Source organism: Lichenostomus cassidix, chromosome 1, assembly GCF_008360975.1.
Source record: "Lichenostomus cassidix isolate B80296 chromosome 1, HeHo_3.0, whole genome shotgun sequence".
Classification (NCBI taxonomy): domain Eukaryota; kingdom Metazoa; phylum Chordata; class Aves; order Passeriformes; family Meliphagidae; genus Lichenostomus; species Lichenostomus cassidix.
The window spans coordinates 113311896-113337035 of NC_139479.1; the positions used below are offsets into that span (position 1 = coordinate 113311896).

At 47.1% G+C, this 25140-nt stretch overlaps 1 protein-coding gene and 1 long non-coding RNA gene across 6 annotated transcripts; one reads left to right on the forward strand and one right to left on the reverse strand.

The window, feature by feature from the left end:
• Positions 1 to 160: 160 nt before the first annotated feature.
• Positions 161 to 23369, reverse strand: POLD3 (DNA polymerase delta 3, accessory subunit). 5 transcript variants are annotated; one of them, XM_085077462.1, is made up of 12 exons: positions 22792 to 23369; positions 20661 to 20716; positions 19803 to 19905; positions 17878 to 17917; positions 16277 to 16409; positions 13319 to 13574; positions 12011 to 12083; positions 10007 to 10169; positions 8621 to 8733; positions 5105 to 5202; positions 4946 to 5027; positions 161 to 1619 (listed from the first exon to the last, which is right to left on the reverse strand). In XM_085077462.1, exons 1-12 carry the CDS (start codon positions 23023 to 23025, stop codon positions 1414 to 1416), a joined length of 1557 nt encoding a protein of 518 aa, XP_084933588.1. In that variant the 5' UTR covers positions 23026 to 23369; the 3' UTR covers positions 161 to 1413. The 5 variants fall into 5 exon arrangements, with proteins under 5 accessions (XP_084933588.1, XP_084933596.1, XP_084933606.1 ...); XM_085077470.1 differs by having other exon boundaries at positions 5105 to 5199; positions 22792 to 23367; XM_085077480.1 differs by lacking the exon at positions 22792 to 23369 and adding an exon at positions 21836 to 21982 and having other exon boundaries at positions 5105 to 5199.
• On the forward strand, positions 22062 to 23617 carry LOC146445614 (uncharacterized). Its single transcript, XR_014855570.1, has 2 exons — positions 22062 to 22345; positions 22392 to 23617. It is a non-coding gene; the product is annotated as an uncharacterized LOC146445614 (long non-coding RNA).
• Positions 23618 to 25140: the final 1523 nt, after the last annotated feature.

The following is a 25140-nucleotide window of genomic DNA, read 5'->3' on the forward strand; positions in this document are numbered from 1 at the left end:
TCCAAACTCAATACAAATCCTGGTATTTTGAGGTTTCAGATGCCCTAAAACAGTGAGTTGAAAGCTTCCAACCCTGGTTTTGATGGAAGAAATCTTGACCCACTTCACAGGAAAATGTCTTTGACTTCCACGCAGTCAAATATCACAATGACCTTGGAAATCAGGATTTGACACATTATTTAATGAATAAGGACAAATGAAAAAAAATCTGTGTGTAATGGGATTTGTTACTTATTGTTGCCTTTAAAAATACACCCTCAACTCTACCAAGAACAACAGAACCACTACAGCAGGGTAGGTTTTTCTCTCAACAGCTAAACTTTCTTCATTAAACCAGAACAAGGTTGTGGTTTAGCACCAGCAAAGCAGGAGGCCCAGAGCAAGAGCTCCTTTCTGGTTAACAGCACTGCTGTGCTTTATTCCTCTCCACTAACCGGTTCCTCAGGATCATGTGCCGTGACACACTCCCTTCAGCAGGCAGATGACACGATGTCCAAGGAAAAACTCTTCTCATGTCTGCTTCAGGCCTGTAAAGAAACCCTTCAGGCAACCCAAAACCTACCAACCCCAGAAGGCAGTGTGTGACTGTTCCCTGTGGCTCCTGCCTGGTGTTATCAGCAGTGCCCTCTCATCACCCTTCCCTCTGACTCTTTGGCCTCCAAGGTTAAAGACCCAGTTGCTTTCCCAGGAACAGCAAAGCTTTCCCCCAATTACTCTGGAGTCAATTGGGTGGGAAGCCTCAAGGATGTTTTTGTGAAGACAGAACACCAACAGCGTCCCTGTCTATAATTAGGCATCTGAGCCAGTTACAGAGCATACGTTCAAGGAAGAAAAGGGTAAGAGAATTTTATGTGCACTGCTTTGTCCAAAAAAAGATTATGAAAGGCAGAGCAAAAACCATTTACCAGTCTTAGGGGGAAAATTAGGTACATTTCATTCAGTTAAAGTTGAAGCAGATGTTCAATATTTGTGTCTGTGCCTGAAGACCTGCTACATTACAGCTTCTACTCAACGTGGATGTTTGGATCAATCTGGAGAGCTGAGGGTGCACAAAGAGGGGAGGAAAATGCCACAACTCCACTCCTAATTTAGCACCAAAGAGGTGATTAAAAAAATACAATTTCATGTGAACAGATTTAACAGCCTTTCAAGAGTTCCTCTCTAGATGTTGCTTCTAGCTGGCAGTTCCCACACTGCTTAGTGAAGATGACTGAAATTGTTGCAGTAACAAATAAAAACTTTTCTCTGATACAAAATCCAGTCCAGAGGGTTTCCTTACACGGTAAGCAGGACACCTCGTGAAACCAGGGATTGCATGTTGGCCTCTACAAGCAGCAGCAGCTTGCAGAGAGCCACACAAAAACAGTGAGCAACACTCCCAAGCTGCTGAGAGGATCGGGAGAAAGACCCAGTTCATTTCTTATGGAAAAAGCCCATGATGGAGACCTGTTTGTTGGCTCTGTTGGCAGGAGCTGCCCCTTTCTTCAGGTTTTTCCTTTCTTCCTTTGGTTCTCTCTTTGTGGGCAGCACAGGCTCTTTGTGTGGAGCTGGTGCCTTGGGCTTGGGGAATTCGTCCTCGCTGTCTGTGCAGGATTCGCTCTCGTAAACCTTCTCGGTCACTGGTGGAAAGAAGAGGGAAGACAAGAGAGGATGATGATGGTTAAGCCATCTTTATACCTCCCCACCACAGCCTTCCCATTGCACTCCTGGACAGGAACATTTAGGGTTCAAGGAGCACATGTCAGACACAGGAATTAACTCCACTGCTCAAGGTTAAGCGGTAGGAAATGGCCTCAAGTTGTCCCAAGGGAAGTTTAGGTTGGATATTAGGGAAAAGTCCTTCCCTAAAATGGCTGTGCACCCCTGGCACAGCTGCCCAGGGCAGTGGTGAGTCCCCATCCCTGGAGGGATTTAAAAGCCATGTGGATGTGGCACTTGGGGACATAGGGCAGTGGTGGCCTTGGCAGTGCTGGGGCAACAGTTGCAGTCAATGGCCTTAGAGGGCTTTTCCAACCTCAGTGATCCTGAGGTTCTAATTCATATGGCAGAGGCTGAGAAGCAGCCATCATAAAGTGATAAATCTGAAGGGGATCAGAATCAGTAGTTTCACATTAGGCAATGGAAAATCTCCTATACAGCTAAACCCCACTGTACTGACTCGGTCCGATCTCCACAGGGGCCAAAGCACTCAGCTTGTCCTGAAATCCAGGCTAGAGACAACCTTGAGACAGCCCCATCCTGCTCACCCCAGCACGCTGGGCAGGGAAGAGCAAAGCAGACATCTCTCATCTCAAGAAGCACAAAACCTTTGGGGCAGCTTCTTTCCATAGAGGTGGCCAAACAGGGCAAATACAAAGAAATCCTTTTAAAAAAAATCAACCCAAAGCTGTGTGTGCAATCAGGGACTCTGCCTGAAGGGGACTGCCAGCTCACTGCTGTCGGCGTCCGGCCATGGAAAGCCCAGGGATATAAAACAATGCTCACGGAAATTAAACTGCAGTCAGCTCCACGATGAAAGCCACCGTCAGATCCCAGTAAATGTTGTTATATCAGCTTTCCCAGCAGTGCTCTGGGATTCTTCTAGTAAGCCATTTTTCTTTAGCAACTGTGTTCTTTTAAACAGATGTCTTAACTTCCCTTCTTCTGGGAAATTGGCTTTCACTTGTATTAATGCATCAAATTAAATAAGGTTTCCTACGTAACCAGAGACCGGGAAGAGGAATGCTATGAAATCCTGCTGGGCAGCACTAGCAGAACCTTAAACAGGGACTGCAAACCAAGCAATCTCCCTTCAGAGGCAACAGGCTTTTCAGGGAGCAGCTTCCACAGACCACTGGGAGAGCTTAAGAAACTTATCCTGTTGACAGCCCTGTCAGGAATCACTGGGAATTCCCAAAGCATGCAGTTAACCCCCTCCAATGGCAATAACACAGCTTAGATCAACTTTTTTTGGCTGTAATCTCAGCTGAACTTTGAAAGTCTGTATTTGCAGCAGCTCTGGGTACACAGTTACTGATGCCCCACTCACAGCCACACTCCTGAAATCACAGTGGCTCAAATTATGGGAGCTCTAAAATGCTGTAACACGGATTTCCCTCCAGTGCACGTGTCCACATTCCAATCTCCAAGCTCACATGTGTCCTTTCAAGCTTTAGGAAGTGCAAGGTAGAATCACACAAGCTTAAACCTGAGTAATTCCCCTTTACAAGAGATTAAGAAAAGGCACTCAAACCATAGATGCCTGTTGATGCATGGCAATGTGTCTTGTGCTTAACTCCACACACACTTTAATTGCTCAATTTCCCTCAGGGCTAATCCCTAAATTACTTTTGCTTTTTGACACCAATTCCTTGCTATTGCAGCTATTGTGAAAACCATCACTTAAAATCGTGGAGAAATAAAAAGCACAGCCTCATTTTAATGTTGGGATTTAACACCGCTTGAAACCTAGCCTTGGCTTGAACAACAACAACAAAAAAATCCCCCCCCCCCCCCCAAAAGAAAGACAGCAGGGAGAGGGGAAAAACCCTTTCAATGGAAGGGAGGACAGGAACTGGACAATAACCAGACAGCAAATTCTGGACAAAAGGCTGGAGGGTTTTTAGTAGAGAAAGCAGCATCTCCTTCCTACCCACTTCCTCAGTATCCCAGTTCCATCCCTTTCTCTGTCCCAGAGGATCTGTCTCCCAAGGGCACAACAGGGGCTTGCATTCCCTTTTCATAGAACGGGTATGAACTGTAAAACCAGAAATCTGGGTTTTCCAAGGGACTCTGAAACCCCGTGGGGGTGAAGAGCAGAGAAAGAAAGGCAAAATTCCCAGCTCTGGTCTGTTTGGAAAGGCTGAACAGAGGGAGAGGAGCACCACTAGCTGGAAGCTGAAGCCAGAAGAGTCATTCCTGTGAGCTCTGGATGCAGAGTTTGTACAGCTCAACTCCTCATCTAATGCTATTTTGTTCAGTTTTCCTTCCAAGTGTTTTAATGGTTCTATCTGGGATGGGAGAGCAAAACCCTCTGGAAGGAGCCAAAGCCGTCAATAACTCTGTGCAAGTCCAATTGTTGGCCAGGAATGCAGTCCCTGGGGACATCAGCCCCTAGCACAGCTGCTGGGTGCTACAGCTCTGTGTGGCTGTAGAGGAATCACAGCAAGTTGATGGGAACCAGAGGATGCAGCTCTACAGACAGGTGCAAGCAGACTCAGCCTGAGCCTGGGCCAGGCAGCTCCGGAGCTGGGCCAGGAACACAGTGCCTGAGTCTGTCTAAAAACCCAAAGTACACCAAAACCCAAACTAACATATTCTAAGTGTTTGCATCTCTACTTCAACGTCAGGACACAGAGGAAACAAAAGCAGTGGTGTTACACAGCTTTCTCCAGATCCCAGGAGGAAGCAGAATCCAGTCAGGCTGGAATTCACAGCCTCTGGCTCTCAGGGCTTCTGCAGGGAATCTCTTCCCTTCTGAAAGCAGAGCCACCCTTATCAGAAACAGAAACCCTCTGAAGTATTTAAGCCCTGACTTAGTCCTTGTTTATCTGGGACTAAAACTGAAAGTTTCTTTAACATATAATCAAGTTCTGCTGCACAGCTCTGGATTTATACCCTAAGTTAAAAAAGACCAACAAAGTTATCTCAGCCAGAATGTATCCCAAACTGTAAACCTCTTTCTGTACCATCTTTAAAAGGTTGCAGCTTTGGAGATGAAAGTAAATGAAGGTGGTGCTCATGCTGGCAGGAGGAAAGGGAAAAGAACTGAAGGGAAATCTGTGAATAATCAAAATAGGGTAAGGATTCAGCTACAGCTCTGACTCCCTACCCAGGCCTTCACCAGAGGGGCAGTTACCTCAGTCCAGGAGCAGGAGTTCCAAAGGGGATAACAAAGTGACTTTGTGAACCTCTTTGTAAGTCAATAAAGTAAGCTCTGGTGAGTGTAGGCCACAGCCAGTCTTACCCATGCAGCCTTCCTCTTCATCAATAAACATCTTGGATTTCAGCACACGCTTCCGCTTCCTCTTCCTCCCTCCAGCTGGAACCTGGAGGACATTGCAGCATAGTGAGAAACCAGGAGCTCACTTCTGGCAGTTAATCACTCTGATCTATCAGCTCTCACCTCCATGCATGCAGGCTCCAGTTCAGTTTTCAGGGCAGGTACAGCTGGTGGAGACGGAGCTCTCTCTTCCTCAGGTGTGGGAGATGGTGGCACATCTGCTAAGAGGAGGAACACCCTGATAGCACACGGGTCTAATGCTACACGCTGCAGCTCCCAAAGGAAGGAGAGTGGCGCAGGATGGGAGAAGTGCTCTTGGGATTTTTGGTAAGCCAAAAACATCAGTTCCACCAAGGGGAACTTTAAAAACAGGCACAGAAACCGGCATGTTTTAGCTATACATTTTACTTGTTAGAAAGAATAACTGTAATTTGTTTAGAAATTAAAAGAGAGGGGGTGTGGTAAAACAGTTGTTGCATCACTGGCGGTGCTATACATCTCAAACAATCCATGCTACCAGCTTAACCCAAAAATTAAGAATTAAGTGCAGTATACTATCACACATCCTAAATTATTGTTAAGGGACATCTCAAGCTTTTATTTGAAAAAAAAAAATTAACTCCACAAAACCCCAAACCACTACAAAAAATGAAGCTGATTCTCTGACCGTTTCACCTCCTTGCTCTCCTCTGGGTTCAAGGGTAGAGACACTGGAATGCATTCAATGCACTGAAAACCAGCCTGGTGAAAAGCCTCTGCCCTGCTCAAGCAGAGGCTGCTGAAGGCATTGTCAGTGTGCCAGCTCCACTCGATTCCTTGGGGGAAATCTGGGCATTTTTCAGCTTCCTTCAAACAATCTGCCCCAGCTTTTGGCAGGCAGAAGGCACCTTCTCCCCACGTCAGAGCGTTTAGGACTACTATCAAGCTCTTTATTACTTTATTATCCTCTTCTAGCCAACACAGTCCTCTGACATGTGATAACTCCTGAGTCAACCTCTAGCTGCTGCCCACAGTTTACTCAACAGCAACAGCTGCATGAAATGGATACAAGTTGGGCAACTGGATGGCCCAAAGATGTAAATCCTGGCTTTGTTCGGTTTGCTCTGACCCTGCCTGGAAAAACTGTGAGAAGCTTTAGTGCTTCTGCTGTGGCTCTCTGAAACCCACGGAGTTTGTAGGTCACAGTGCCACTGCAATCACCCTCCAAAGTGGCTGTAAAACACTTGTCAACACTGCGAAACGCTGCCTGTGTTGGTACAGCTGAAGCTGCCAAACCTCCTGTCCTCTGTGGGCGCATTTGCGGAGTTTATTCTGGCACTGGAAGCAAAACAACCCGCAGTGACTAAGGAACCATCATACCAATATAACTTTTTAATGAAAAATCATTTAAATGGAGAGGATTGTGCCTTATGCCCTCGCTGTATTTTCAACATGGTACAATGTGCTGACTCTGGTGTAAGGAGAGCTTATTCAGGGCTACTTTTAGTACATCAAGAGCAGACTAATACAGAACTAGCAGAAGAGCTGCCCTGACACAGAAGTGCCCATACAGCGCTTTACATCAGCCATACAGACCAAGTTTCACACCCACAAAACCTTGCTAAGTGTGCCTGTCACTCCAGGTCCTGCTCTGCTCACTGATGCTGTTGATTCAAGTTGCCCCTGCTCTCTGGAGAAACCTGTTCCCAAACTTTCCAAGGTAAAATGTTCTCTAAGTCCAGCTGCTGTATATATTTTTTTTAAAATTATTTGTTTCATCCAACTCACGGTCTTCTACTTGAATACTGAATATAATATTATCAGTTTGGACCCATTAGGAATATTCCAAACAATTCAAATCTATCTTCTTTCATCTGGTTGGATTTAGAAGGGCAAGCAGCAGGACCAAAGGGCTGAGCTCTCTCCCTTCTCATTTTCCCTTGTGGAAGGGCAAACTGAGTGTTATCCAAATTTCTATCCGTGTGGTGTAATTCGCATAAATTTACAATTCTAATACACAACACAAAGAAATAAAGAACAAAGAGGGTTCTGATGCAGGTGCAGCAACAGCAGTGATGAAAAACTTCCCCAGTGCCTCACTACCCCCTGGGGGAAGAACTTTTCCCTAATATCTAACCTAAACCTGCCCTGACACAGCTCTAGCCCTTCCCTCAGGTTCCATCCCTGGTCACTAGAGAGAATATAAACCTTGCAATAAATGAAACCAGGAGGCATCCCATTCAAAAGTATTAATTGCTCAGCACATGCCAAGGTCATGCAGGTGTCCCCCAGGAGATCAGAGAGTTCTAATATTCCAAACTCCTGCCTGTCCCGCTCACAGAGTGTGGATGAGCTGAGAGATTCCAGCCCAGCAAGGACAGGCTGATTTCAAAATTCCCTCCTCAGAGCTCAACAACCCAGCTTGCCAGTAGGTGAGTGAAGAAGAAATGGAAAGACAAACATTTAAAGAAATAAAAACCAAAGAGTGAGAGCATATATATGTACAATAGCCAAACAAGGAGCTTCATGCAGGAATGTGATGGAATTAAGGCTGATCATGAAGAAGAGCTTCCTGAGAGATTTATCATCCTGTGGAATAGTCTAAGGAGAAGTGATACATGCCTGATAACAAAGATCACTTGAAATTATGTGGGCAGAAGGGAAACTACGAAAACAGACCTAGAAGTGGCACAGAGCCTGAAAACATCCCAACAGCAGCCACCCCTCTCCCTGGCACTGCAGATTTTCCTGATGTCCTGGTGGTTGCCCATGTGCCAGCCACACTAAGTGAGGGATCAGCTATCGCTCTCCAGAGGGACTCCACCTCCTCACCAATACACCCCATCTGCAGTTTCACCTTCTTTTCCTGGAGCTCCACGCCAAACTGGTGGTTTCAATTACTCGTCCGTAATGATCCCCAAGTTCTTTTCCCGAGCAGCTTGCTGGATGACTATTCCATTTAGCATGTACTCCCAAGCTCAATCCCAACTTATTTTCCAGTTATCTATATTGAACGGCATTTGTCACCTCGATTATCCAAATTCTTTGGAATCCTGCCCTGCTGTTCCTCATTCTAAGCCCAAATCTTGCAATGTTCTGGGCACCCCACTCCTGTCACAGCCGCCGAGGAGACGCAGAGTCGCATCGGATATGGCTCAACTGCTTTGCCTCCAGTTTCCCTATTATCTCTAATTTTTTTTTTGGAAGTCTTGCTTCCAACACTGCCTTCCAAACCCTTTCTATAAACAGACAGAATAAAGATGCTAAAAATGACCCCATGAGGAGAGGGAGGTCTCTTGTGAGTGTTGACTCCCCACATGAACTGGTTATGACCAGCCCTACGTTTCTGGAAGGCGTTCTATCTTTCACAAGAGATTTGGGAACCTCCTTCCTGCACGTCAGTGGCACTGGCAGCACACTTGGTGAGGAGACAGCCAGGTCTGAGCTAAGCCAAAACAGAGACTGAACCACCGAGACATCTCAACTCCATGCCCAAGTGCTTGCAGCAGGAAGATAAACAAAAAGCTCAAGCTACAGCCATGTCTACAGTCTTTGGTCCTTTAAACTATTCCCTCAATCGTTGACCAACAGATTTGGAGAGTAATGTTTTGGAAATCAGGCCCCTGATCTACATGCCTAGTTGTTTACAGATCTTTTTACCTTCCTCATCACTGCTGTCAGACTGAAGTTGTTTGATTCGCTTCCTCTTTTTCTTTACATGTTCGGCATCTCTTTCTTCCTCATCATCTGACCTATCGACCCTCTTCGTTTTACTGCCACAAAAAGAAAAGGGGAAAAAAAGGGAATGAACACCCATTATCTCTCATGTGTGCACGAAAACAGCATGAAAGCATCAAGTGTGTTTGGATGAGCACATTCCTGATGGAAGGCAATCAAATGCCTCTTAAAAACACAAGCATTGCACACACTGAACTGTGCAATCACTGTAGAACCAGGCAGAGGTGCACAAGCATTTCCAGGCCTCTCATCCTTACCCATACCCAGCTCTCCAAAACAAGGAGGATTTCTTTAGCCCCTCTGCAGTTCAGTCCAGTACCTCACCTCGCTTGGCCACGGCAGCCTGGCAAGAGCACATTTCTGATCTTGTCTCTTTAGCGCAGGCTCCCAATGTCCCCAAAAGCATCACTCAGAAACTCTTTTGACAGACTGCTTGCCACTGACTGACTATGAGGTAGTGTCTCAGAATCCTGGAGCCATTTTTAAAGACTACTGGAAAAATAAAATAGCTTCTTTCTTTTTAATGTTGGCGAGACATGTCAGACGAACAAGCCTGGAGGCTAAAGGCCCACGTATCCTCAAAGAGCTGGGACAGCCCGAGTGGCCTTCCCAATTCCACGCTGCCAACACCTCCAGGCCCTTGGCTTTCTGGACAAGACTATCAATAAGACAAGCAGTTAGTGCTAACTGCGATGGTGGGCTGGGTGGTGTGCTTACCTATTTAGTTAGAAATGGATTGAGACCACCAATTAATTACTCATAGGCCACCAGAGAGCCATCAGACTGTAGTGATTCTTTGTCTCTGTCAGTTTGGGTTGGACTAAACACAAAGGGCTGAACTTAAAATTAACTTGGAGCCTCAGCCCAAAGTAAACCAGTGGCATTGAAAGCAGCCGTACATAAGCTATGGAGATCAACAAGCAGAACTTTGTGCTGGAAGTTGTGTACATATAAGCTTGGGAATATCCCACCTTCCCTGCAGGACAGGTGCTCCTGCCAGCCCTCCCCACGCTGCCTGCAGGGTCTCTCCTACGTCTGCTCACAGTGGGAGGTTGGCTCATGGAAAGCCATCCCCTCCCACTGCAGACAACCTGGGCCATGGCCCTTCACATATGCAATGGCACTGATGGCCCCGAGGCAGCAAATGGAAAAGAAACACCAGGAAAAAAATCCTGAGAGATAATTTTAGTCAGGTTTAACACAATTTAGCAGATGGAAACAGGAGGTGAGCCAGCATTGTATGACCAGCCAGCTCCATGCAGGCCATCCACAAGCAGGTTCACAGAGACCCTGAAAGGCACAACTCACCTTTTCATGTCCTTTTGCTGAATTCTTGCAGACTCTGTTCTCTTCCCAGGTTTCTCTACTACACTATTAGGAGATGACTCTGGTTCTGCTACAGCAACTGAAGGCTTCACTACTTCCTTCTCCTCCTTTGGCTGCTCAGGCATGGAGCTGACTTTGAGTTTATCTGTGAATAAACCATTAGAAAAGAACAAACACCAGGCGTTCAGTTTGAATGACAACTTACAAAGCAGCTGGCTAGCTTTGTGCACCAGTAACATGGAAAACACTGCCCATCACATATTTAGGGATCTAGATTGCATTAGGGATCTAGACTGGCCAAGCTGTATCACACATGGGGAAAAAGAAGGGCATGCTTAAATTTCTAGGCGATTTCCCATGGCTGTGCTGTTCCTCATGTCAAGCCACGTGTACTGCAGCAGTTAAAACTCAGTGGAAGAGGACTGGGAGGCAGTGGCAGGAGATCAACTGCATCATCAGTAGGGTCAGAGGCTGCCAGGAGGGCCACAACGTCGTGCCAATGCCTTTCTGAGAGTGCTGGGAAAACAGGCTGGCTGCTTCCTTGAGCAAGGGCAAACTTCATTGGAACGACAGCTCTCTTATTTATGATCAACAGCAGAAAGCCCAAGGACCCCACTGTTGTTAACTCAGGACTTTCTGGCACTGGTGGAACCTTTGAAGCCAGGAGAGACAAGCATGTAGGGAATAAATCTTACTCCTGGAATCCCACCCTCTCTTCCATCCACATAATCATTTCCAGTTCTGCTCAGTTTGCTCCTTCCCTGCAGCCACCTCATAAGTCTCCTTGCTGTGCTCCCTAACAGGACTCAGCAGAGAAGGGAACCCCTTCGGAAATGATGGCAATGCATCCACAAAGCCTTCTCCATCACCACTGGGTCACCTTTGCCATGCCATTTTGGGATTTCAGCACATGAACTTTGGTCTAGGGCTCTTCTCAGACCTTCAGAACTTACTCTAGTTAACTGTAGTGACTGTCCTTAGGCTGAGAGTGTCCTGAGACTGAGCTCCCTCAGTCTCACCAAAACAGGGACTCAAAGAGTCCCAGCAGGGCTGTGCCTTGTGTGCTCAGTGCTGGAACTGTCCCCTGCAAACTCTGACAGATGTCTGTTAGAAAGTGAACTTTGCTGTTTACTCTCTCCCAAAATTCCTCTTTGGAGCCTCTTGTACTCCCTGTTATAAGGGAATCTTTGAAGAAGGCCCCACAGTCCTTTTCCAACATCTATTTAATAGCTTCGGCATATTTTCTTTAGACTTGGATAATTCAGAAGAGACCTGCAGAGGCCACCTAGTCCAAACCTGTGCTCAAAGAGAAAGGCCACCCCTCATTTTTATTCTCTATTTATTAGTCCTTCAGTTTTTAGGAAAGAAATTAACCCTATAACTAACGATGGGCTCCTCAGTGCTGCGTGATGAAAAGCAAGCACCATTAACATGCTGTGCAAAACAGGTTCTGGCAAACATCTCACCAATAGCTGATCTCCCAGCCAGGAGACCTCACTTTAAATCAGATTTCTTCTGCACTAAAAATCCTTCCTGGGTTAGCTTGCTCAAATATGTCATTTTAATTGATCTCCCTCCAGCAAGTTTTTTGTCAGAAAAATTCCACTGAAAACTCTTAATTTTCGCCTTAAGAGCTGCATGCAAAAACATTAACCCCTTTGAGTGCAAAAGAGCAGAAATATAGTATGGAAAGCTATTTGGAAAGAGGGGATATAAAGAAAATCCAATGAGTTTGGCAGTGTGGCAATGGGCAGGAAGAGTCCTGCTCCTTTCTGTATGCCTCCCATCATGGCTCTACTACAAAACACTTGATTCCACTGAATATTTTTTAATTTCTACCCATCTTAAATAAAATATAATTAAAAAAAAAACCCAGAAACTTCAAATAACCCTCAGATTTAGAGGTTTTTTGTTTGGTTTTTTTTTTTTAACTACAACAGGCTGTCCCCTGACCACGATGGCCTCTGGAAACAGAAAAGCACTTACTCATAGCAGCTTTTCCAAAGAAGTTGTTCATGATGCTGTTCTTTGTTGGTGCTTTGCTGCTTGCTGCAGACACCTGGAAGCAAAGAGAGGAATAACCACAGGAATTGTTCCCAGCCCTCAAGATGCACAGCACTGCTTCTGGACAAGCAAAACAATAGATACCATTTGCTCCCATTGCCTTAGATCTTAGAAGCTGTTTTGGAGAACTTGAAGATTCTCACTAGACACTACATGCATCCAAGGGGCCAGAGTGAGTTCCTGAGGACTCCTTAGCCTTCAAACCTAGCTTGGGGCACATTCCCATCTGATGGCTGACAGTTACTGAAATAAGAGCTGGGACTTGGGTCAGTTCCCAGGAAAGAACTGTTCTTTTTGCAAGCTATCAGTGCCTCAATCCACAGCAGCCACAGAGGGAAGAACAGGGATGGGCCAAAGCAGCAAGGCTTTATCCAGCTCCTCTGGCACGTAGCCTGTTTGCAAAGAACTAGCACTGCTCTATTGCACCAATGCAGCCACCAAAGTGAGAAATCACAAACACTTACAGCTCACCTAAGGAAGTGCAGCCTCCTAACCTGACTGATTTTCATGCAAATAAAAGGCAACCAGACTAAACCAAAGTTCCCAAAACACGCACGCGTCACCGGTTCTAAATTCCCTATAAAAGTCAGAAAAAGGAGCCAAAACGTGCTCAGCTGTTACAAAAGAGCCAAACCATCCACAGGGAATGTGACCATTTTAACACTCGTTTTTCTGGCCACATTGCTTTCAAAACAATTATACTAATTAAAATGAAAACATAATCCTATCCTGGAGAAACAGCAGTCAAGAAGATAAACAATTTAGTCTTGCACAGGTCAAACTCTGAAACTTCCCTCACAGATCAAGTTTAAACACCTTGATACTTTTAAGACCTGGGCTTCTCACGTTTCACTTACTGCTCAAAACAAATCCTTTTAAGCACAATGGAGAGAGCAAGATCCTCAACTGGTGTATATATTGGGATAGCTGGAGACAACGGAACAACTGTCTCCATGAGGCAGCTATGCTGGTTACACTTGCTGGAGATCTGGCTTATCAGGGAATGTCCAAGCTATGGCAAATACGCTTTTGTGGAGAGATCAAGAGTGTGGCACGAGGCGTTTTTGCCCCAGGTGGCTGCACACAGTTAAACACTTACAAAGGATCACCGAGCATTCCCAGCAGGACGTGGGTTTAGCACGAGGAGCAGCCAGGGGTGGCTGAGGTCACCGAGGTGGTGTGAGAGCAGATCATTAAAGCCAGAACCCAGGGGGGTCTGAGCTAACTTACACCTGGGGCCTCCCTGGCCTCTGCTTTGGCCTCCTTAGGTGTGTCCTGGGGTTTGGAAGCCGCTTTGGCCGCAAACATGCCCATGATGCCTCTCTGCTGCTGCGGGGGCGCTTTGGCGGCTGGCGGCCCGTGGCCATTGACCGTGCTGGTGGCATCCGTGTCCCTGTCCCTCCGGGAGCTCGGCGCGGCCGGCTGCGCTCGGGGAGGCTCGGGCGGCAGCCTGGGCACGGCGGCGGCGCAGCGGATGGCGCTGAACCTGCGTGACGGAGCGAAAAATTCCATTAGCCTTTTCAACTCGGCGCCTTTCACCTCGCCTTCCCCCCTCCTGCTCCTCTGGGCCTGCCTTCTCCTGTTATGGAAAAAGGAGCAATTTAATCTGTGCGTGGGACAAGAAAGAAAGGCTGGCACAGGGCAAGAGAGCTCTGATGAAAAGATCAGCTGAACCTGTCAGCGAGAGCCACAGCACTCGCATGTCAAACAAGCTGCGCAGCTTTCCTGGGGGGAAAAGGGCCTTCTCCACAGCCAGGCTGGACAGGGAGTTGGCTGCATTTCATTCCTAAACTGGTTATGCTCCCTAAAGCCTGTGGCAGAAGCTGCATGGCTGCACGAAGATGTGAAACATTTACAGCTTTCTGATGCTCTGACAAAGCCCACAACTGCTGCAACGAGCAGCTACACTCAGCTAGGTAAGTAAATACCAGCTGAAACTGAACAACTGAAATGGCTCAGAAGTTATCCATGACATTCCAATTAAACTATACAAAGTCATTTCCACATAATCCCTATACACAGAGAAGCAGCTCAGTTTATGATAGTCTGAAACTTGATTGTTTATGGGTGTGGAGATAGAAGAGCTAAATGATGTGCTCGCAGTTACAGCACAATTCACTGACAGTCAGGAATAGCAGCTCCCAAAAATAGCTGAACTCTGCTCCCCACTGTGCAAATCACAGGCGACGCTTTCCAGATTTCCCACAGAAATGCCACAAAAGAGCCCAGACTCACGCCTCCCAGCCCACTGAATTACACAGCATATTTTTATTTGCCTAAGAAATAAAGCAGCCTTTTGCCAGTTCATTTCTGTGCCTCAGCATCAGCTGCTCACGTGCACAGTCCACTTCTACTCCCATCAGGATCTGTATTAACGTAACAACACCATCTCCACCACATTCCCAGGCTGCAGCAGCAACCTCTTGACATTCAAACCTTTAAAGGAAGGAAGAAAAATAACCCTACTCTCCTTTATACTTTCAATCTGTTTTTAACATGCTTAATACAGCTCCCAGGGCAGCTTGTGCTCCTACTCCAAACACCACCAATCCTCCAAGTCACAAATTATATTGTCAGTAGTTATACTGACCGTGCAGCAGAGCTCAGCTAAACTTCCCACATTCCAAGTCAGCTTGCCTTGATGCTGCTGTGTGACTATAGCTTTAGGGACTTGACCCAAAATTCACTAAATAATCACTGAAAAAAATAAGCAATACTTGGACTATGCTCAGCAAACAAGGAGCTGCTTCTGTGTGGAAAGCTGGCAATGGCAACAGGCATTAAGCCCAGTTATTGGTGTTAACTGGTACATCTAACCACCTCACTGTCTTCACAGCAGAGCAGGTTCCACAGAAACACAGAAGAGAATGGAGATCCTTGTCCCAGAGCTGTGAAATATCTGGACTGACAAGGAGGTTCTGTTTATTGCAAACATCACACAGTTAAACCTCTGGCTTTTGCAGGTCCTGCAGGAATCTTTCCCCCAGTGTGAAAGACAATCCATGCAGCTGACAAGCGAGGAGGAATGTGATCAATTTGTATTTACTTCAGCCAGGTCAAAAATGACGAAGCTGCAATTTTTCTTAGTTTGCTTGCGAAATCCTGCTTCAAAGCTGGATTTACACACTGGCTTCAGAGAGCTGTTTCAGAACCTGGATTAACTAAATGACCTTTGGGATGTTTAAATCCCAAAGGATACAAGTACCCCTAAGCCACAAGTATCACCACGCTGTGGTGCCTGAGAGGAAACAGAGTGGAACAAGGCAGCTGCAGGCACACCCAGGGCAGGAGGCTCCACTGATGTGGGGTTTTCCTGCACCTTCCAGGGCAGGGACACTCATGCCCCAAACACAGTTTGTATTTTCTCAGCCACTCTCTTGTCAACACTGTGGACATAACTACGTTTCTCCTTTCAGATTCTATACTCTTCCTATGACACAACCTTCAGGCATCCCCCTTTAAACTAGATTGGTCATGGCACTGTGCATCCCCATGACTTCAAGCTGAAGCTGTCGTGGTGGGAACAACACACAAATGAAAAGCTCCAGCTGCCAGGCACTGTTCAGGAGGGAGACAGTAACTCCTGGAAACTGCAGTCCCTCCCAATCCTTCTCCAGTTCCACCACGAAGGACACTTGTGTTGCCTGGGCTGTTATATGTGCTTCTCCTATGCCTCAGAGATCACACAATATCCTGAGCAGGAACAAACCCACAGGGATCAAAATCCAGCTCCTGAAGTTCTCCAGTTCCTATGAGACATCTTCAGAGAAGTGGATGAGTCCAGAAGACGAAAACACACTCTCACAAAACAGAAAGCAAACTCCTGTTAATGTTTTGCTGAGCACGTCACTCATGGTTTTATCAGCCTGTTTCGATTTGCTCTTCCTGTTGACTGACAACTGGATTAAAATGGTCATGATTAAGTGTGGCCTGGAAATGAGAGGAAAGTTTCCAGCCATCAGACAAGCAAGGTACTGGAACAGTCTCCCCGTCGGAGTAAGGACCAAGTGAGCCAACTGTGAGCCCAGTTTACAAAACAATCTCCCAATGTGCTCTTTGGGCACTGCTCTGGCAGGGCTTTGAGGATATCTTTCCCTAGCTTTCTGAAAATCCAGGCCTATCTGCTAAGCACTGAAGTGCAAGAGCAGTCTGGAAGTGCTTCAGAGGGAACAGGGAGACAGGACTCACTTGCTGCAGTGCTGCAGGTTTGTTTTGACGATGTCGTAGTCGGTGTTGTAGAGGGGGGAGCTGTCCTTGAGCAGAGCCTTCTGAACGCTGTACACATGCACACTGGCAATTGTGGACAGCTTGGACTTCATTGCTGGGGGGGAAAGAAAAAAAGCTCTCTGTTAGCACAACCTTCAGCATGCAGAAAGACTGACAGACTGCTTGACAAGAAGACTTGAATGTAAAGAGGTCCAACCACACTTTCTGCCAAGGCTCACTAATGAAGAATTCCAGGTAACAGACTCCACAAGCCTGTCACGTTTTTCACTACACACTCTTGGTTCTCAAACAGCTGAATTAAGAGTGATCTCTCTGTGTTTACCCTCAAAGCATCCAGTGTTTGGGATCCAGAATATGTGTGAGTACCTCAAGCTAAGGCAGAAAGTAGCTGGGCATAGCTCTTGGCTGCTGGAAATGCTCTGTGCCACTGGGGCTGTGTCCAGCACCAGTGTCACCCCCAGCAGCCTGCTGGAATCAAAACTTTATCTCTTTTACACTACTTAGACTGCAATCCCCTTGAGACAAGGCTTGGTTTTTAGGAATTCTTTGTTCATTGCTTATATTGTTCTTTCCAGAGTCCTGGTCTGAGGCTGAGCTTCTAGGCGCTGCAAAAATACACACAGTAATCATTTCTTGGGGCCAGTCCTAGACTATGCAGCCCTACTCCCATCAAAAATCTCAGCCTCTTCCAAATATCAGTCATACCTTTGGCCTGCCTTCCAATACAAAAACCATGAGCAACCCTTTCCTCCACAGCAAAACAAAGTGTTACGCAGCACACATAACTCAACAAATATGACACAGAGTAGTTGCACTGCCTGACAATCTCCTACTCCGTGGAAAACAGCCTGAGCTAGAAATCCACTTCAGATTTCCAAAGGGGAAACAACGTAAGTCTTTCAAACAAAGTGAGATCATTAGCACAGATCCTTAAGGTCACAAATGCCACAGTGTGCTCTCAAATGCCAAAGATGTTATTTGAAAGTGATGAAGAGCCTGAAGTTGTGTTTCAAGTGCTGTGGGTAAGATTTCATCAGCAGGACCAGAGCTGGAAAGATGGTGAGACAACGGACAGTGCAAGGAGCAGTGTTACAATAGGGGTTTTTTCACCTTTTACTTACAAAAGTGAGCTGAATGTCCCATGAGAATGTTTTTAACACCCACAGGACTTGGGGCAAAGATTGCAATTGCATTGAACCAATAACCAGAATTACCAGTTTCAGCATTCTTGGGGGCCTGAAGGCTCACAATTCCTCTGAGACACTACTGGGGTATTGCTGCCTTCCTGCTGCCAGTGGCAGAGAGGTGGAAAAGAATCACTGACAAAACATTCAGAATTAAAAATAATAAAAAAAAATTAGACTCAAATCACAAGCCTGAAGTTATTCAGCTATTGGCTCAGATACTCCAAATTCTGAGAAAAAGCTGGTACAAAAAGTACCCACCTGACCCCAAGAGCCTGGCTGGGCATTTACATGCAGATGGCAAGTTCTGAGCTTTGCTCATTTTGCTGTTCCTTCAAATAAAAAGTTAAAGCCACACGATCTTCCTGGTCTGCTTACCTTCGAGTTTATCCTCCCTCACTACTGCAACCTTGTGGCACTGGAAAAAACAAACACATGGCAACTTTAAAAGTGGAAAAGAAGTTGTATGCAAGACTAGTGTTTTCAGTTATTGAACAAGAAAGTGTAATGATTATTATAGCATAGAACACTGCCAATGCCTTTAAACACTCATCAGCCACTAGTTGTAAAAGCTCTGTCATCCCACTTTCCAGTTGCACAGATATCCCTAAAGAAAGCCTATGACTCTGGGAAATGAGACAGAGATGAAACAAAGCCTTAACAACTGTGCAGCAGAAGAAAAGCAAATGAGCAGCTGCTAGAAACCTGCCCCAGGAGCCCACAGCACCCCTTGGATCACCAGGCACTCAAACACAGCAGTCTGTAGTCCAGACATGGCACCAGAGAAGCAAAACACCATGACAAATCAAGCATTAATTTAAAAGCCAGGAATGATTGTTTCTGGAAATGTGCTCTCTGGCCAGTCTTCAAGGTCTATACCTGCTCCAGGACATTTAAAAGGCTGTGGTTAACACAGGGAGGATCCAGAGAGACAGACTAAAAACCCCACCACTAATTCTGTGTTTAACAGATACCATGGACTTGTCTGAATCAGGGAAAAAAACCTGTTAGATTCAGGCTATAAACATGACACTACCAGTGCAGCTTTAATTAAATATAGCCCATTATACAGGACTAATGCAATAAATAATCACCCTCTATATCAGGCAGATTTGGAGACTGAAAGACAATATTCCATGCATGTGAACCAGTTCATTATTTAGGAGAACAAAATAAAGGGTTCTTTTTTTTGTTTTCCAATCTACAAGTAAAAGCCAGGACACTCTGAGATTTATTATTCCTAAAAGAAGACTGTGGATCCCAGTGTGTATAAATATTTGTGTATTTAAAACCACTTGGTGGGATGTCAGAGGCATCTAGTGTTTGGCTCTTAAATTTGTGAGCAAAGGGGAACAGACACTGAATTTTCTCATCTTCTTTTAAAAACCTCTGGGGTATCTGCCTGAAGTTTTAGCTGATATTCCTGAAAACCTGACAAGCAGCAAGGGGGAAAAATAAATGCATTAAGCAGCAATTCCTTTGCTTAATGAGCTGAAGCACTTTAAACATAAAATACTGTTACTAAATTCATATTTCTGTTGTCTACCAGGATTAAAGAGTTGCTTTAATTAGGCAACAAAAGAGTACGTGGCAAGGAAACACAGGCAAGTGAGAGGGTAAATAAAGATTGGGAGTCTTGGCCCCTCACTGTAAAAAGCAGCAAGGAAAAAGTATGCAATGCTCCAGGAGGATTCTTTGAGAGGCATTTCTATCCCCCTCTCTCTTCAGGAAGGCTGCAGCTGAATCCACAGCATTCCGGCTACACCTACTGCCAGCAGGCAGCAGTGCAGGGCTCCCAGCAAGGCAGGGCTGCTCCAGCATTCCAAAAGAAGAGACAGAAACATCAGGGGGGGACAAAAAGTCACCTTTATGTGTTTCCCTTGGTAGACCTGGTGGAAGATTCAATGCCCATGGCAGGGGGGTGGAATGAGAAGAGCTTTAAAGTCCTTCCCAATCCAAACCACCCAGTGATCTTATTTTAAAAATACACAAGCTGCTAAAACAAAGTTAAAAAATAAAAAATAGTAAAACAGACGCTGAATTTTCTCATCTTCTTTTGAAATCTCCAGGGTACCTGCCTGAAGTTTTAGCTGAGATTCCTGAAAACCCAACAAGCAGCAATAGGGAAAAATAAATGCATTAAGCAGAAATTATTTTGCTTAGTAAGTCGAAGCATTTAACATACAATGAATTTCTCTGCTGGAGAAAGAGCCAGGCCAGCTTTTGACCCCAAGATCACCAAAAAAAGCATGAGACACCACAACAAAGGGCTCACAGACACCTCTGAGAAGTGAAACACTCACAACATGTCCGTTCTGGGGGAGGTTTCCTGCTACTAAGTAGGTGACATGAAGCTGAACTCCTGAGTTCTCCTTCCGTTTCCTCTCCACATAATCATAGAGCATTCTGCACAAAAGAAACCAGTGTTAACCACCAGAGGAGAAAGAGCCTGAAGCCACCCTTCCATGGGGCTGACATGAAAAACAAAGAGGAAAGTCATCCTGACATGCAAACTTGTCACATAAGCACAGTTATTTTCCCCAAGATTATTTTAATCTTCCTGAGACTTTCTCCTCTGCCACTGTGGAGAATGTGGAGAATCCCAGTCCAACAGCTACAGAAACCAAAGGGAAAACACATTTAACAGCTGATCTCACAGCCTCTGGGCAGCTTGTTCTAAAGTCTCCCCTCCAGAAGAGCATTTCTGAAACCCCTGAGAGAGGAACTGGTGACTTTTTGGTACACCATCAGGTGTAAATGTACCATCCCATCACATCCATGGGTGGGGTGATCCAGAACAGGAGAAAAGAGCATGACTGGGATTGAGCTGAGCCTCAAGCTCTCAGCTCCCACTCACACCACTGCTCTATGATGAGGTTACACTGATTTTTATTCTTCAATTTTAATTCTACACAGTGAGGAGGCTATAAATTTGGGGAATTGATTTCCCATCTGTCACACACTGCCCAGCAAGCCTGGCAGACAGTCAGGCACACGGAGTAACACAACTGACTGTGCCTGAGAAGACACAGCCTGAGTGCCTGAGTTTTTAAATATTTCCAGAGGAATCACTTTAATATGCTCACCACGATGATGGAAACAGGAGTTAACAAGGAATTAACAGGAATTAACGAGGCTCTGGGGGATGCAGTGACACCTACTGTTTAGCCTGGTTGACGTGGACTCCCAGGGTGTAGCTCAGCCATTTGTACGTCACCTGGAACAAGGAAAAACCCAACAAACCCCTTTAATACAAACCCCTCAACCTCTCAGTTTGTTAAATCTCCCATCTTTGGCCTGTTGGTCAATCAAGTTCTTTAGACACCCCCTCCCTTCCAAGAAGCCCAGGGCAAAAGTGAGAGCACATGGACACCTGTGCCTCAGTGAGAACACTGAATTCCTGAGAACTGTCCCGATGGTGTGGTGGGGAATTTCTGCCTCTCTCTCCTGTCCCTGGGACAGAGGGATCTCCAGCTGCACCAGTGTGCCAAACATCAGGATCTCAGGGCTGGAATCCCAGCTCTGCTGTGCCTTGCTGTGTCATTTTGACCAGGTACACCTTTTACATCTGTTTCTCCTCCTGCTCTGCCCTTTTAAACCAAGCCCCAGGCTCTGGGCTGACAACACAACAATTAGATTGCTGTTTGTCTAGATTTTTCTTGGAATAAGCTACAAAGCCAAAGGCAGCTCATGTTCACACAACCACTGTCAGACAAGCTGCACCAACTTTGCTGCACCATTTTCTAGGCAAAACCCATTTATTTTATTTTATTTTATTTTATCTTATTTTATTTATTTTTCTTTCCGAATAATTTTTTGAAATAAAATTTGGAAGGAACACACCCACGCAGAAACCCATCAACTTTCTGAACTGCCTTCAAAGGAGTTAAGGAATGGGGGGAGAGAGGAGGAAGAACGGGGGGAGAGCAGGAAGAGAGGGGAGAAGGAAGAGGGAGAGGGAGAGGAAGAAGGAAGAGAAAAGGAGGAGGGAAAGGGGGAAAAAGAAGAGAAGGGATAAGGACGGTAAAGAGGGGAGAAGGAGGAGGAAAGGGGAGATGAAAGAGGAAGGAGGGGAGCAGGAAAAAGAGGGAGGGAAGGAAAGGGGAAGCGGAGAGAAGGAAAGGGGAAGGAGAGACAAAGAAAGGGGAAGGAGAGAGAAGAGAAGGAAAGAGGAGGAAAGGAAAGGAGGCAGTGGAAGGAAGAAGGAGGAAGGGGTGGAAGGAGGAGGAAGAGGGGCAGAGAAGGAAGGGGGGAGCAGGAAGAGGGAGGAGAAGGACGGGCGAGAGGAGGGTCAGGGCGGGAGGCGGAGGAGCCCCCGCAGGGCCCGGGCACTCACGACGCGGTTCTGGTCGGTGACGAACTCGTCGATGTTCTCCAGGTAGAGCTCGTCCGCCATGGCGGGGCCGGGCCCGCGCTTCCCGCGCGACACCGCGCCGCTGCCATGGCAACCGCGCCAACCGCGACGGCGGCCGCGAGGGGACACGGGGCGGAGCGCGAACGCAGCGGGGACAACGCGGGCTGCGCTCCGCAGCTCTTGTCCCACCTAATTCATCCCGTCAGAATGCATTCATTCGGGAACGTCTCTTCCACACGCTCCGGGCACCTCCCGAAGCCGCTCTGCCCCGCTGGACTGCACTCCCAGCACGAGTCTGACGGGTGAAATCCCCCCGGGAATAAGGACTGGGCGCGGTGGGGCTTCTCGGGTGGCCCGTGCTGCTGGGTGGGCGCTGTGCCCCCGGCTCCCGCCTGATACCTGCCCTGTCAGCCTTCCCCTGATCCTTAGCCACCAGCTCCCCATCCTTCCATCGCCCCCTGGACTCCATGAAAATAAATGGAATGGAATGGGGTGGAGTGGAGTGGAGTGGAGTGGAGTGGAGTGGAGTGGAGTGGAGTGGAGTGGAATGGAATGGAATGGAATGGAATAGAATAGAATAGAATAGAATAGAATAGAATAGAATAGAATAGAGTAGAATAGAATAGAATAGAATAGAATAGAATAGAATAGAATAGAATAGAATAACAGGATGATTAGTAGATCTGGGGAAAACCAACCCGTAACAGAGCTGATAACTGGCAGCAAGGAGCAGCAATTCCAAAGCAGACCCGCTCCAGTCAGGAGGGGTGTCAGCGGCTCCACAGAGGCTGGGAGCAGCCGAACAGCAGCGACAGCTCAAATGCCTGCGAATGCATCGGCCTCGTGTCCGGCATGGGCGGCGCGTTTCCGAGCGGATCATCGCTCCGTGTGCAATTCCCGGCCCGAGTCGGCAGGTGACAGCGGGACACCACACTTGCCTGGCAGCCCCTGCTGGGAACACCGAGGGAGCTGTGTCCCTGCCCGGCTGTGCGGAGCAGAGCTCCCGCTGCTGCTCCCTGCCCGCTTCCAGCGCCAGCAGGAGCGGCACGACACAGCCACGGCTGTGGGACAGCGCCGCGGGCTTGTGCCGGGAAAAGGACCCATGGAGTGCTGGAAGGAATCCCAGAGTCACAGGGATGGGAGAGCCCTTCAAGATCATCGAGCCCAATCATTCCTCCAGCGCTGCCAAGGCCACTACTGTCCCCAAGTGCCGCATCCACACGGCTTTAAATCCCTCCCGGGATGAGGACTCACCTGGACAGCCCTTTCCATGAAGGAATTTTCCCTAATATCCAACCTAAACCTCCTCTGGCACAACCTGAGGCCATTTCCTCTCGTCCTGTCTTAGGAAGAGAGATGGTCCCACTCCCCTTCATGCCCCCTGCTCAGTCTGCACCTCTGAAAAGAGGTGCCAGCAGGAGCTGAGCAAGCTGAAAAACATCCAGTTATCAGCAAGTATCTGTGGTTTCACTGAGCAGGGTTGCATGATCCCAGGAGAAGCTGTGCCCTTGATCCAGCAGGCACAGAGCACCCAGGAAGAATCTCTGGCTGGGAAGGGCAGCAGTGATGCCACCCCAGGGCAGCCACGTTGACAAGGCGTGTTCCTTGCCCTGGGCAAAGTCACCCACACCATGAGAACTCCAGGCGGATGCAGATCCTCACTTGAACACAACCGTTTTTTACCTGGCAAAGGTCAGGGAAGGAAATTGGACACGTTTAATAAGTGTTAAAATAAACTCACAGTGGCCCCGTGCTGCAGTGTTTCTCCAGTGCTCACAATGGCATTACTCAGCTGGCATCGGGTTTGTTTTGCTGGTAACAGAATGATCCACATCCTCTTCCTCCTGTGTCCCAGGCACCTTCTCTCACACTCTTCTTGTCTCTTTTTCTTCATTTCACTGTGGTCATTCTTGTGCTGTGACATTCCTGGCTTGACATTTCGGTCTGGTTTTTGGAAGGAGTGTGCATGTCTTAAATGCATTGCTCATCTTTTTTAAAATTTTATTTTATTTTATTTTATTTTCTCTTTTCATCTTTTGTTTTTTCTTCCTTGAATTTCCTGCTTTGAGCTTTCTGGATGATTTCCTGACCTGGGCTAACATGTCTGATAACTGTAAAATTACACTGTTCACCCTCAGGGCACACTGTGTTGGTACTGCAGGCTTAAGGGTATGAATGAGTTTAAGAGGTAAGAATTCTCTAGCTGAGGATTTCTTTCCTCTTTGTTAAAGTGCCATGGGGTCTGCATCTGGTCTCACTCACACCTCCTTTATACTCTGAGGGAGCTACATGGGCTAAGTTGAAACAAGAGAGGTTCAAACTGGACAGAAGAAGAAGTTATTGGAATCACAGCAAGGTTTGGGTTGGAAGGAGCCTTAAAGATCACCTTGTTCCACTTCCCTGCCATGGGCAGGGACACCTTCCCCTAGACCAGGTTGCTCCTGATCTCCCAGGTAAAATATTTTGAGATTTCTTGATGTGCACTTGCTTCGTTCTCTGTCTTCCTCTGTTGTGCCAACTCTGAAGTCTCAATGCCAGCTCCTCTGAGGTGTGGAAAGCAGAGTCAACAAAGCACAGTTACTTCAGAAGAGCCAATTTTCTGAAGGACACACCGACAAGCAGGGCTGGCTCCTTGCTGTCGGAGCTGTGAACAACCTTCTGAGCAACCTCTGCCCTCAGCAGAGGCCGTGTGAAAGTGCTCTGGGGATTTGAAATCCCGGCACAGTTTGGGGTTGGGCTCTACATGTGATTTGTGCTAAGGCATTTGAGTCACTTGGAGCCCCTTTAGGCTCTGAGCTCTCCCTGGATCCTTCCCTTCTCCAGTGAACACCCCCAGCTCTCCCAGCCTGGTTCCAGCCCTGGAGCAGCTCCATGGCTCCTCTGGACTCTCCAGCAGCTCCAGGTCCTCGTGCTGTTGTCCCCAGGGCTGGGGCAGCTCTGCAGGTGGGAGCACACCTGGACATTTCTCCGGTGTTCCCAAAGAACTGCCATCCCTCCCATAAATGACGTTTTCAGGGGGATCCTTCTGAAAAAGGATTCTGAAAAACAGTGCTGTGAAGAGTGTTTAACCCAATTAGGGTGATTTTGGCTGGCCTGTGAAGTCGTGCTGGCTGTCCAGAGGGCAGGGTGACCTCTGGCAGGGTCTGGTCAGCAGCTGGGGACAAACTGGAGATGAGAGCATCTTCAGCAGTGTTGAGAGGGACAAACAATACATCTGAGCTTTGTGAGTGAAGATGTCAGCTCCTGGTGGCACAGGGAGCTCAGAGGAGCGTGGAGCTTGTCTCGTT

Bases quoted from the DNA above. Each gene is read 5' to 3' on its own strand.
- POLD3 (XM_085077462.1), bottom strand. From the start codon at position 23,025: ATGATTGGGCTCGATGATCTTGAAGGGCTCTCCCATCCCTGTGACTCT. The intron at 13,575-16,276 runs GTGAGTCCTGTC...TCCGTCACGCAG, and splicing joins AACCTGCAGCACTGCAGCAA to GTTCAGCGCCATCCGCTGCG. The intron at 12,084-13,318 runs GTAAGTTAGCTC...CTTTGCTTCCAG, and splicing joins AGGCCAGGGAGGCCCCAGGT to GTGTCTGCAGCAAGCAGCAA.